This window comes from Dendronephthya gigantea, unplaced genomic scaffold, assembly GCF_004324835.1.
Source record: "Dendronephthya gigantea isolate DGI-Jeju-01 unplaced genomic scaffold, DenGig_1.0 000207F, whole genome shotgun sequence".
In the NCBI taxonomy this organism is placed as follows: Eukaryota; Metazoa; Cnidaria; class Anthozoa; order Malacalcyonacea; family Nephtheidae; genus Dendronephthya; species Dendronephthya gigantea.
Window position 1 is genome coordinate 34,324 of NW_021163217.1, and position 12,649 is coordinate 46,972.

At 36.4% G+C, this 12,649-nt stretch overlaps 3 protein-coding genes across 4 annotated transcripts; 2 read left to right on the plus strand and 1 right to left on the minus strand.

Moving 5' to 3' along the window:
* The first annotated feature begins 778 nt into the window (after positions 1–778).
* On the plus strand, positions 779–7,300 carry LOC114539580. 2 transcript variants are annotated; one of them, XM_028560223.1, is made up of 6 exons: positions 779–1,033; positions 4,013–4,456; positions 4,925–4,995; positions 5,717–5,823; positions 6,184–6,293; positions 6,661–7,300. In XM_028560223.1, the coding sequence occupies exons 2-6, from the start codon at positions 4,244–4,246 to the stop codon at positions 7,054–7,056; spliced, it is 897 nt and encodes a 298-aa protein (XP_028416024.1). In that variant the 5' UTR covers positions 779–1,033; positions 4,013–4,243; the 3' UTR covers positions 7,057–7,300. The 2 variants fall into 2 exon arrangements, with proteins under 2 accessions (XP_028416024.1, XP_028416023.1); XM_028560222.1 differs by lacking the exon at positions 779–1,033 and having other exon boundaries at positions 3,746–4,456.
* LOC114539575 lies at positions 1,028–3,682 on the minus strand. The gene is made up of 3 exons (XM_028560218.1): positions 3,294–3,682; positions 1,606–1,805; positions 1,028–1,167 (listed from the first exon to the last, which is right to left on the minus strand). Exons 1-3 carry the CDS (start codon positions 3,665–3,667, stop codon positions 1,028–1,030), a joined length of 714 nt encoding a protein of 237 aa, XP_028416019.1. The 5' UTR covers positions 3,668–3,682.
* Positions 7,301–11,191: 3,891 nt separating the features above from the next.
* LOC114539581 lies at positions 11,192–12,150 on the plus strand. Its single transcript, XM_028560224.1, has one exon. It carries the CDS (start codon positions 11,320–11,322, stop codon positions 12,004–12,006), a length of 687 nt encoding a protein of 228 aa, XP_028416025.1. The 5' UTR covers positions 11,192–11,319; the 3' UTR covers positions 12,007–12,150.
* The last annotated feature ends 499 nt before the right edge of the window (positions 12,151–12,649 follow it).

Genomic DNA, 12,649 nt, shown 5'->3' on the forward strand with positions numbered 1-12,649 from the left:
AATTTATTTATCCATCTTAGGTATAAAATTACAATGGATTTACAATTACTAAATATGATTAAAATGTATGTATATATACAAATATAATAAATTTACGATTTTAAAATTATGTCTATAATAGTGCATTAGTCCTTGGAATAAACGAAAGTTTATGCCTATTGGTATGAGAGAAGAACTGCGGTAGAGTTCTTGGAGTTCTTAGATTATATGTTGTCGTCACAATATCCACAGGACGAAAAGCGTGCCATTAATTAGCTTTAGCAAAAATACTAAAGGTATTAAATGCGTATCTATAACTTTTAATAAGCCGACTAAAGGTGATTAAAGAAAAAGTTACATTTAATCGCATTTATTTTGAATAAAACATCTCTTTTGGAAACCGATAGATTTAATTGCATTTAGTGAGCATTTTAAAGTGGGTTAAAGCCGACATTAGTGCGCGTATAGTTTAATAAACTTTAACCAGTTGTTTAAATGTTGATTAAAGGCAGAGATAGCATTTAATCACCTTTAATTTGATTTTAAATGAAGACAAAACCTGACACCTACTTTAATTCCGTTAGGACGGCAATTTAATAGGATTAAATATATTGTTATTGCAACAATTATATGGTAACAAATAAACATGATGATATCTGATACGTTTGTTATTATCGAGTAACGTAATGCTATAATGCGCCTTTATTTCACCTGAATTTAAGCACTTCGAGACACTGTCGGACAATATACAAGAAATAAGAAAGACTTCTTATTGTGCAAATTCGCTCATTAGTAATTATAAAGTGCGGAAGTGATTGATATACAAGTTTATATAAATTTGGCCAAAGTGCGTGGCAGTTATAATACGATATGGATAAGGCGAACAGTTACGTGTTTTGCGACCACTGCGAACAAAACGTTTCGGAAACAACATTCCGTAGACATATGGCTTTAAAACAATCTCGCCAGCTGAAGAGAAGTTTGAAGAAAGATTCTTCAACGTCTTCATCCGACACAGACGGAGAAAGTGATTGTAACAGTTACAGTTTCAAAGGTGAGAGTGTTTTGATGCAAGTCCATAATATACAGCTATATCATTATTAGCACACTGTCCACCAATTCCATAAAATTCAGTAACCAATATGTATGGCTTTGATTGTACATTGATACCAAACAGAAATGGCAAACCTTATATAAGAAAAGTATTATGAAATTATAAATAAATAAAATAAGTCATGAGTCTTCTTGTATTTCCATGTACAGTACAATTTTACACAATCTGAATACAGAGACATTGAATGAAGTTGATCATGAACAATCAACTATTAAAGCAGAAGTTTCTCAGCTTTAAATTTTGAGTGAAAATACAAACTTCAGGATCAGTTTTGCTAGAAGAGTTGCCATACTGCTAATCATTATTCCACATGATCATACCTAACGGTAAACAGGCCTATCCCCAACATTGATAATTGGTGGTGTGGGGGGGATGGGTGTATTAATATATCCATGTAAATATGAACATGAATATATGAATATACACACCCCTCCCAACTATCCACGTAAACTCTGTTACAGTGCCGTAAGTTTCAAGTATGCTGTAATCATAATAATTAATCATTTTCATACCAGGGTGATCAAATGAATTAATCATCATGGCTTCCTTTTCCACATCAGTTCTACTTGTATGGCTTTTAAACTGTTTCACAGCAACTACATGCCCTCTGTACATCTTTTTTACACAGATGCCAAATGTCCCCTCACCAATTTTATTTTTTCGTCCACTTGACAATATTTTCAAGTTGGCTGGGTCAATTTCATGGATAGACCTAGAAAAATTTAAATAAATAATAGCCAGGTTGATATTGAAAATATTTAGGCTTGAATATTGTTCAGCTGTATAACTGCTATTCAGTATACTATAGTTGAATGCATTAGGTGGCAATGCCCCCTACTTATTTTTTTACTTGTCTAATGTCAGATTATTTCATTTGTCAGGGGGAAGCTCTGCCACTTAATGTGTTAACTACAAAAGCTGACAATCTCTCGAGTTAACGCATTAAGTGGCAATGTGCCCGGCATGCCCTACTTATTTTTTACTTGTCTAACGGCAGACAATTTTACTCATTAGTGTGGAAGCTCTGCCCCTTAATGGGTTAATATAAAGATCAAATGATCTTCAAGACAGTGTTGTTTCATGAATTGACAGCTACTGTAAGCACAAACTATTGTTTCAAAAGGTTGGAGACATATGGTCATATCTGTAGCTAGCATTTCATGAGTACCCCATTAATGTTCAAATTGCTTTCTCTTCTTAATTGGCCAGTACAATAGTAACTCCAAACGAGCAGAACATTTTGAGCACATTCTAGCTTCGGAATAAAAAAGCTAGTAAAGTGAGCTAAAATTTACAACATTTCACAACCAAACTTTGAAAATATACTAATTTTAGTATGCTCTTTTCCAGCTTTGGTGATTTATTTGAATCTCCTTGTCTATTTCAGTCCATAATTGGAATTGTCAATTGTGTCTAAAGTTTTTATGAATCATGCAAGATAAATGTACTAGGGACAGAGGATTCTAAATACTATACTATTACACCATTTATATCAGACTCCCTATGTACAAAGGCCCAAATCAAACATTCATCCCATCGCTTTCCACCCACAGCAAAGTTTGTATTGAGTATTGAATGAAAATGTTGCAGGGGAAATTTAAATTTCACACAAAATTTGAATTATAGTTTTGATCACTGTATCATCATTCAATCAAATGCAGATTCAAAAAGATTTTGTCTAATCGGGCAATCAGACAAAAAAGCCTGAATCTGGCTTTTTACATGCAGCATGGTAAAGAATATATCAGGTCCTCCTTCATTTGTCGCTGCCAATCAATCATAGCGAATGAAAACATACTGTAGGCCTGGGGCATGATACTTAGGTTACATTGTTGGTCAATGTTCCACTTCATTTAATAATATAAACCCCTGCCTATAAATGCAGTTTTCTAAGATGTGGCCAGAACTGCCAAATGAATTCTGTTAAGGTTGGAAAAAAATATTTCATTTCTGCAAGGGGTCTCTTAAATCCCAGCGTTAAAAAAGCACATATTAATATTATTCAATCAAAATTGCTTAGATTCTGGAGGGTCAAATATACTCCATAAGGGGGGGGGAATTATACTGAATATAATGTGGGGTGCTTTAATGCAGTATAACAGTATTAAGTAAATACACACAATTTTAGCAATCTATCGATATAACCCTGCTTCTATAAACTGCTCAAATTAAATATAAGGAGCAATATACATGTACTTACATACGAGACGTAGTACGCAAAGACTTTTCCTCTCTCCACTTTCTCCAAAAAAACTCGGCCTTCGATCTCATTTCAGTCGTTGTGGCTTTCAATTCTTTCTCAATATTTTTCTTTATTTTCTCCTCCAGCCGTCTTTGCTTGACATTTCTGGTCTCTTTACGTTTCCTTTCTCGTAATTTCTGTTTACGTCGGCGACGTTTAAGGCGCACTTCCTCGACATTATTTGGTCTGGAGAGACGACGCTGCTTCGCAGGTATAAAACAATTCTGTTCAGCCTCTGGTGGCACTGGGCTTTTAGCTTCCAGAAGGCTGCGCATTCCACTGGTAGCAAGTGCGCCACTCGCTGTGTGGAAAGACTGGTTAAAATGTGCCATTTCAACCGGTTTTGCGCAAGGTATACCACCAAAAGCTTTACAGAATTTTTCAATTTAAGGCTTTTCAAAATATTTGTCGTTCGTTGTCATTGCGCCAAAGTACGTAATGTGTGCTTCCCGCGCTTTTGCGTTATTTAACAATTATGAATTTATGATATTTGTCTCCGATCGGATAACTGTCCCCTATAGGGTGGGTAGGCAACTCATAATATGTCTGTTCTATAAATAACGCGACTAAAACAATGGCGGATTATCGTTGTAGAGGAAATGTGCACGGAATCAATTTTTAAATGACTTAGTATTCGTAAGGAAGCCCAATTTACATTTAGGCCAGTGCTTTTCTAGGTTATCTGGGTAAAGACTTTGATGTTCGTGTGTTATACCTAACGGAAGAAATATGATAACGATAGAATCCTGCTGTGAAAGTTTTCTACAACCAATGAAATATTGGACGTGATCGCGCTCAATTATAAATCTACATACAATTCAACAATCAACTGTGTCAATGTGTTCAAAGTCCTTTCGCGACAAACAGCTGAATCTGACTTCACTGGATTTTTCGACATATCCACTGAAATGTCTTTGCCCGATCAGTACGTTTTATTATTACAAAATGTGGTCGAGGAAAACAGGCTCTTGAGAGCTCAAATGGCTAATACCATTTCAAGCAATGAAAGTGCTTTGAAAAATATTGAAACAAAAATGGACATCTTGTCCCAGACAACTTCACCTGGCAGACGAGTCAGACAGACCGGGCAGAACAAACATAAAGTGCCCAAAGCTTGCAGTGTAAGTAAATACAGTTTCATTTATTTCCTATTAACCATTTCATCTGAATGGCTTTATGCCTTTATCCGTTGACCGTTTATGTTGAATAACAGATTTTAATAATATGAGGACAAAAATGTCCATATTGTTTGAATTGGTCTTTGTTTATATATAGTTATCTTTGTATGTTTTAAAGTCTTTATAAATGTCTCCTTATTATGGTAATATAATTATATTTACTATCAACCTATTCACTGCTTGTACCATAACACTAAAGGAGTAAAATGTCTGGTGTTACACAGAGAAAATCCAGGGGGCATGTCTAGGCACATTGCCACCAATTTAGGCTGACTTTTCAACTAAATGTTCAACTAAAAGCCAACCAAAGGTTTAACAGAAATCAATTGTAAGAACTGTAAAACCATGTTTAAAAAACCATTATTTTTAGATATTTAATTTTGAAAATGTGTTTACTATGTTCTTCAATAGAATAATGTCCGAAGAAAACTCAAGGCTCTTAGGAGTGCTGATGAAAATATGCACTTTAGATTAACTGAAAGGTAATGCATAAAGGCAACTTCTTTCAAATACTAATTTATATTAATAAAACTGGTGAAGTCATGTTACCGAGATGATGTACATTGTTTACCTTTCCGATGTTAGTATTTTAGATTGAGTCTTATCTTATTTTTATTGATTGTAATTAATATATTACCAATTAAGCACCAGCACTCTCCCCTTAATGAGTAAAATAGTCTGGTGTTAGACAGAGTAAAACGCCAAAGTAGGGCGCATCAGGGCGCAAACTTGATGGGTAACCCATTAAGTGGCAATGTGCCCCAGGACACCCTACTTATATTTTTTACTTGTCTATTGCCAGACGAAATACTCGTCAGTGGGGAAGCTCTGCCACTTAATGGGTTAAACTGCATATTAGACTGGAAGTTGTGCTGACATGCTATAAATATAAATTATACCAGTCTTTGAAATTTTATTTGAAGCCTTCAGAATTCTATGTGAGGCCTTCAGAATTGTGCGATATATGGTGAATTCAGAACATGTGATAATTATGCAAAATTCTGAAGGCCTTAAAATAAATTCATAATGGCATACATAAAATTCTAAAGGCTGGTATATTTTAATAGTGTGTCCCTTTGTACCACGTACAAGAACACTATCTTTTGAACAGTAACTCTCAAACTGAGCATGGAAGTTCGACAGTATGCTACACAGGTTAAGCACAAGTAATAATTTTGAACTAATTAAGTTTCTTGTTTCTAGCCCCGATTCTCAGCAAAATTCACAGCTATTTAAAAGAGTGGCAGAAGAACTGCAACATGAATTTGGTGGTCAGGAAAATTGTCCTTGGCCAACGGTTGTTTTAAAAGGTATATACTCAGAGTTTTAACTTGTAATGTAAAAGAAATATAGCAGCAATAAATCAGTTGACTAATATGTTCCTTAGTTCTCCAGTCTCTGAGTATAGACGTCTAATAGGATAGGGATTCAACCCTTTTTGCGGGAGTCGTGTAATTTATTTTAACAAGGCGCATCCAATGAATTACGACATATGAAAACCAGGTTTAAACCTTCGTCACAGGGAAAACCTTTCTCTGCGCTGGTGGTGCCCCATACGCACAGCTTTTTTGCAACTATGTTTTCAAATTGGGTTTTCCCTCGTGAAAGTAAGTTTCCTAGAAATTAGGGCCCTGAATCTAGAAGGTGATTGTTGCTTTTTTATGTTTTAGAGGCGTTTAAGAGGTATTTCAAGTCATGCAAAGCAAAACAGAAAAGAGTTGCTCTTGGAACAGAACAGCAACACGTTCAAATTTGCAGGAGAAGGAGCAGAAAGGAGGAGGTATGTTTTTACAATATCTTTTTAAAAATAGTTGATACTTAATGATTATTTTAGCTTTGCTTCATACTTGATTGAACACGACTATCTAACTACTTTTAACGTAACAGTTAAACAGTGTAGTAGGTTATATGCAACTACATGGAAAATAAGAAAATTCTTCGATGTTTCGAGCGAAGCCCCATCAAGAAGTTGGTTGTAGTACTTAGTTGGATAACCTACTACACTGACATGTAAGACTCGAACTCCGAAGAGAAAAACCACCGGAAGAAAATTAGCAACTGGATTTTAGGCGAGACTATACTTAGCACCACAATCTCAAACACTTACCCAAGTAAGAATATAATTATTCGACGATATTTGCTTTTAGAAACTAGCGAGAAGATTAAAAACGATCGAGAAAATGGGTTGGAACCAGACGAAAGTGGCAAAGGTGGCAGACGTCATGAGAATGGACTATATGTCCTCTGAAAAAAGCGAGGTAGACGAGGAAACAAATAGGATTAAACACTACAAGGTTCGGAAGCTTTCTTGGGAAAGCAGAGAATTAAAGCGAACTAAGAAGAAGCTTGATAAAAACCACAAGGATTCGCTACCTGGATTGTCCAAACGAGCTGTTACACCAAGAGAGGAAGGAGAACCCTCCGGTAAACCAAAACCAGCCAACTGTCCTGGTTGGGCGTGTGTTGTTCTAACTGAAGACCCGACAAATGAACCAGTTGGAGCACAATATTTAGCCGAGGATGATTTGAATCTGTCACGATAGACTCTTTAGTTAAAAATTGCTACAAAATTATTTCAGTTACATGTACATTGACGATGGACATCCTAGAAGATGCAAATAATTATGTATGCTAGTCCGATGCTCTACCAAATGAGCTACAAGGCCAAGTCGGTTCTTAAATATATGTTTACTCCGAACTCAAAGTTCAGTGCCCTTGTTTATTGGTCTCTAGACGCGCAATATATTTTTGAAAATATATTGGCTATTGCGCGTCTGGAGATCGATGCACTGACTGAACTGTAAATTTTAATTGTTGAAAACACCATATTATTCACCGTACCAGAAACATCACATCATGCAATAATATTAGTATAGGAATCATGGATGTATACTATACATTACGACTTATCTATTTATTTAAAATGATGAATTTTTGTAAATACACGGGTATAGAGGGAAATAAATGCTTTTTTGCAATGAACTGGTGATGCTTGTATTTGTTTGACTATAGCTAGCTATACGTGTAGCTTGTACCAAATATAACGATTAGAAATTTAAGTTTTATTGCGAGTTGAGCTTGTAATTGAATGGAAATCAGTTTCTTCGTTTATTTACATGGAATAGGTTATATAAGTATAACAGCCATGCAGCTAACGAATTAACAAAAGCTGAATTATTGTGAATATAATAGGTTAATTAAAGACAGTTTAAATGTGCATTTACGCAAGGTTTAATCAATGTTTTAAGGCGATTAATCTATACTTATCTCACGCTTTATCGACCTTTAAACAATGTATTAAATCTACTTTTAATACACTTTAGCCAACTAGCACATTTATGATTAAAATCGACTTTAGTCAAAAAAGTCAAGATATTAAAGGCAATTATACGTTCCTTTAAACTGCCTTAATCTGCATTTAATCCACTTAATTAATCTGCTTAGCACACTTTTAACATTTAGTCTTAAGTATTAATCCCGCCGTTAATACACTTAGTACTGAACATTAAACGTGTCTAAAGGTGTGTTTAGTGTATTTAATAAATCGCATTAAGTGTAACTAAACACCAATAAAATACACGATTAATCTGCCTTTACAACCGTATTAAGGGCACGCTTTTCGTCCTGTGATCTGGTATGTATTTCCTGCAAGGGTGCGTTTCATTATCCATAATTTTCTTGTATTCACGTATGGCGAGCATGTCACGACGCTGTTCAAGAGACTGAAATGAATCACACGGCAAAGCAAGTATTTTTAGACTTCGAGTTTGAATGTTCTCCACCTCATCTATTAAATATTGTGGTAAACCACTCCAAATTGGGGCTGCATATTCCAAAACCGGCCTAATTTTCGTGAAGTAACAAGTTAAACCTACTTCCGTCGGTAGGTTTGCTCGGCGGCATTCCCGGAGGTGGAATAAACGTTTGTTTGCCTTTTTAGTAATTTCTTCAACGTGTGTGTTCCATTTAAGGGTATCGTTACACCAAAGGCCCAGCAGCTTGAACGTTTTTACTCTTTCAATTGTATCATTACCAATCATAAGTGAAGGTGGTGCAGGAATTCCTTCTTTGAAGCAAATCCACATATCTTATAGTCTTTTTAATATAAGTTCCATCTTGTTTCTAAGTGCCCAGTCATTCGTTGATCTAACACCGTTTGAGTGTGCCAGTGGGAGCAATATGAGATTGCCTCATCCTGAGTGCAATCATCTGCATATTTGTATGTATTATATCTGCAAATGGTTGGGAATGCAATCTTCAAGATCGTTAACAATAGACATAAACATGTTGGTGAGATGACAGACAGCCCTGGGGACTCCGGAAGGACAGGACCTAATAGATGATAAACTCGCACCTATTTTTACTCGGGCTGTCTTCCTTCTAAGAAACTCTTCGTCCATAACCAAAGCATTTAGATACATTCATTTCAGCTAATTTTCTTAGGAGCAAACCATGGTCAACCATATCGAAAGCTTTACGAAAATCAATAAATGGCATGAATTCCCATTCTTCCATCCCGTGAATTTTCGGTCTATTGTACCAATTTTGGGTAATACTCGCTAACGCAGATACTGTTGATCTTCCTTTTGTAAATGCATGTTGATTATCTTTGATGTTAAGGTCATTTTTATTCAGTTTAAGTTGTATGGTTTCCAAATTTTTTGCCATTTGCGGTAATACAGAGATTTGCCGGAAATCATTGTCAATATCATTCGGGGGTATACTTTGGGCACAGGGGTGACCAATGCGTGCTTATAGAGAGTCGGGTATTTGGACTGGGAAATGCTAGAGCAGATGATATTATGAATAATAGGGGCAAGCTCTTCACTGTAACGTTTCAGTAGCCATGCAGGAATGTCGTCCGAACCGCTTGCTTTCTTAGGTTTAGGTGTTTGAGAATTGCCTTAATTGTCCAATCGAAGGTAACAGCGGCTTGGTATCTTTGAGTAAATGTTCAATTTCCTCTAGTTTTGGTTTTTCATTAGGAGTGGTGCTCTGCCAAGGCTTGGTGAAACTTTGTTGTAAGCGTTCAGCTAGGTCATCTGTGGGGGCTGCTGAAGATTGGAAGTTACAATCATTAGCAGCCACAAGTTCATATATAATTTTATACCACTTTGCTGGGCTTGTTACACGTGTATCTTCCGCTTTCGATTGATAATACGTTTTCTTAGCACTAGATATAAGTGAAAAACTTTGTCACATAATAATTGGTATCTTGATCTGTTCCCTGACGTAAACGCTTTTTGTCTGGCCTTTATTTCTTGCTTTATACGCGGGGTCATCCAAGGTTTACTGAAGGATGAAAACGTACAGTACGTTTGGGCAGCGTTTATCAAGAATACGCGTGATCATACTTGTGAATTTCGAAACTTTATCGTCAATCTCATCAGCATCATAAACCATTTCCCAACTTTGCCTGTTCAGATGGACACTCAGATCGATTAAGTTACTACATTTTGTCAGGCGTACTTTTCGGGAATCGCCTTCACTTTTCTTTCAGCTTTGGGGTGAGTAAGAGACACTGATGGTCCGAGCGGCCAATCGGCGGGAGATGTTGGATGTCATTGTAAAATTCTGACATATTGTAAGGATTTGATCTAAAATATTTCTGCCCTAGTAGGAGCTCGTACAACTTTGCAAAGGTTAAAGCGCCTACATACTAGATTCAGTTTCATTTTGTTAAAATCTCGGCGATGATTATACCTGCTGAAAGGATGGTCTTTCAGAATTTCATCAAGTCCATTTGTGATATACTCGAGCATTGCTCTTTCATCTTCCAACGTCTGACCTGGTGGGTAGTATACACTAATACTATTATGGCACTATAAGGCCTGGGAGTTCTAGGCGGTTTAAGCAGGAGCCATAAGACTTCTTTATCTTCCACTTCAAGATTTGTAAGACGGAGTAGGCATTTGATGGTGCACATAGGCTAAGACACCGCCACCAGGGGTAGGGCGGTCTCGTCGATATGCGTTGAACTTCTCACTAATTTCTATAGCAGCATCCGGAATATTTGAGTTCAGCCAGGATTCTGTAATTATGACCAGAGATGGGTTATTGACAGCAGCGATTCCAGAAAGTTCTGTAATTTTATTTGTCACATGACATGCATTGGTTAGGAGTATAGATGGAACTGAGTAGGTGCTAGGTGGCATAACTAAGTTACTTTTCGTTAAAGAAATTGGCACTAGATTACAACGATATTTTTGAGCATTATATCTCGGTTTTGTAGTGGGTCTATGCGAAGAGATTCGGACTGGAATTGAGTTCACCATTTCACTAGAGGGTGCATCATCATCATCTAGTTCATTTCCTGCTAAAAATGTCTTGGAGGAGTAATAAACACCCTTCTCAACCAGCGGGTGGGGGTCTTGTCTTAGCGTCTTAGAGGTGTCATTGGGATCGACGCCAGAGATTTAACAGTTTTTGGGCATCCCGAATGTCGCGGTGCACAAAAACATCGAAAAAATCGTTGCCGCGCATGCGCAAACGATTTTTCATCAAAATAATGCTGCTGTCTTCGAGATTTAACAGTTTTTGGGCATCCCGAATGTCGCGGTACACAAAAACATTGAAAAAATTGTTGCCGCTCATGCGTAAACGAGTTTTCATCGAAATAATGCTTCTACCCTTGAGATTTAAAAGTTTTTAAGCATCTTGAATGTCGCAGTGCAGACGACACCAATTTAACATTTGCAAGCAATAAAATTGAAGATATAGATTATTACTTTAATCAAGATCTTGAAAATGTTAATAAATGGCTTATCGCCAATAGGCTTACATTGAATCAATCCAAAACTGAATTTATGCTAATTGGCTCACGACAAAGAATATCTACTTTCCAATCAGACCCATGTTTTAAAATAGACGGAATTCCTATAGACAAGGTTTCACATACAAAATCTCTAGGAGTTCACCTTGATGAAAATCTATCTTGGAATATACAGATCAAGGAATTAACAAAAAAAATTGCTTCTGGTATTGGCGTTTTAAAACTCGTTCGTTCATTTGTCCCAGTTGCAACATTGTATTTAATTTTTATTTCCCTTGTCCAGCCATATTTCAATTATTGCTGTACAGTTTGGGACAATTGCAATAAAACCTTGGCAGATAAACTTCAAAAACTACAAAATCGCGCAGCGAGAGTTTTGACCTTTTCAAGCTATGACACTAATGCCGACATCTTACTCGATAGACTTGGCTGGAAAAAGTTATCTTCCCAACGCCAGTTTCAAAAGGCTGTCATGGTTTATAAATCACTCAATGGACTTGCTCCACAATACATGGGTTCCATGTTTGTAAACCGTGACAGTGTCAATCCTTATTCGTTGAGAAACACAAATAGTAAGCTGGCTGTTCCTAAGCCTCGCACAAACTATCTCAAGAATAGTTTTAGTTATAGTGGTGCGATGCTATGGAACAGCCTACCGATTGGGCTACGGCTAGCAAATAACCTATTAAATTTTAAAGCGGGCTGTTCCAAATTATTTTAATCTACATTCACATTTGTATTATATTATATTTCTTGTATATATTCCCTACACGGCTCTCATGAAAAGCAGGTATATTAATTATTAGTTTGATTTATCATTGTAAATATTTTTGTAGTCTTATTTTGTAATTCATAATCTTGTCATTTGTCACCATGAAAATCCTGATTGAGAATACCGTGTGTAAATAAAGTTTAATAATAATAATAATAATAGTGCACAAAACCATCGAAAAAATCGTTCGCGCGCATGCGCAAACGATTTTTCATCAAAATAATGCTGCTAACCTCGATATTTAACAGTTTTTGGGCTTCCCGAATGTCGCGGTGCACAAAAACATCGAAAAAATCATTGCTGCGCATGCGCAAACGAGTTTTCATAAAAAAATGCTTCTACCTTCGAGATTTAACAGTTTTTGGGCATCCCGAATGTCGCGGTGCACAAAAACATTCAAAAAATCGTTGCTGCGCATGCGCAAACGATTTTTCATCAAAATAATGCTGCTTCCTCGACATTTAACAGTTTTTGGGCATCCTGAATGTCGCGGTGCACAAAAACATCGAAAAAACCGTTAACGCGCGCATGCGGCGCATGCAAACGATTTTTCATTAAATATCTGCTATTCTCAAGATTTAATAGTTTTTGG

What these genes read in the sequence shown, in the direction of transcription:
- LOC114539575 (XM_028560218.1), bottom strand. Translation starts at nt 3,667, where the DNA reads ATGGCACATTTTAACCAGTCTTTCCACACAGCGAGTGGCGCACTTGCT. An exon ending in TTGCGTACTACGTCTCGTAT is followed by an intron (nt 1,806 to 3,293) that starts GTAAGTACATGT and finishes AAATTTTTCTAG; the next exon opens with GTCTATCCATGAAATTGACC. An exon ending in TAATTCATTTGATCACCCTG is followed by an intron (nt 1,168 to 1,605) that starts GTATGAAAATGA and finishes TTCTTATATAAG; the next exon opens with GTTTGCCATTTCTGTTTGGT.
- LOC114539580 (XM_028560223.1), top strand. Translation starts at nt 4,244, where the DNA reads ATGTCTTTGCCCGATCAGTACGTTTTATTATTACAAAATGTGGTCGAG. An exon ending in CACTTTAGATTAACTGAAAG is followed by an intron (nt 4,996 to 5,716) that starts GTAATGCATAAA and finishes TCTTGTTTCTAG; the next exon opens with CCCCGATTCTCAGCAAAATT. An exon ending in GCCAACGGTTGTTTTAAAAG is followed by an intron (nt 5,824 to 6,183) that starts GTATATACTCAG and finishes TTTATGTTTTAG; the next exon opens with AGGCGTTTAAGAGGTATTTC.
- LOC114539581 (XM_028560224.1), top strand. Translation starts at nt 11,320, where the DNA reads ATGCTAATTGGCTCACGACAAAGAATATCTACTTTCCAATCAGACCCA.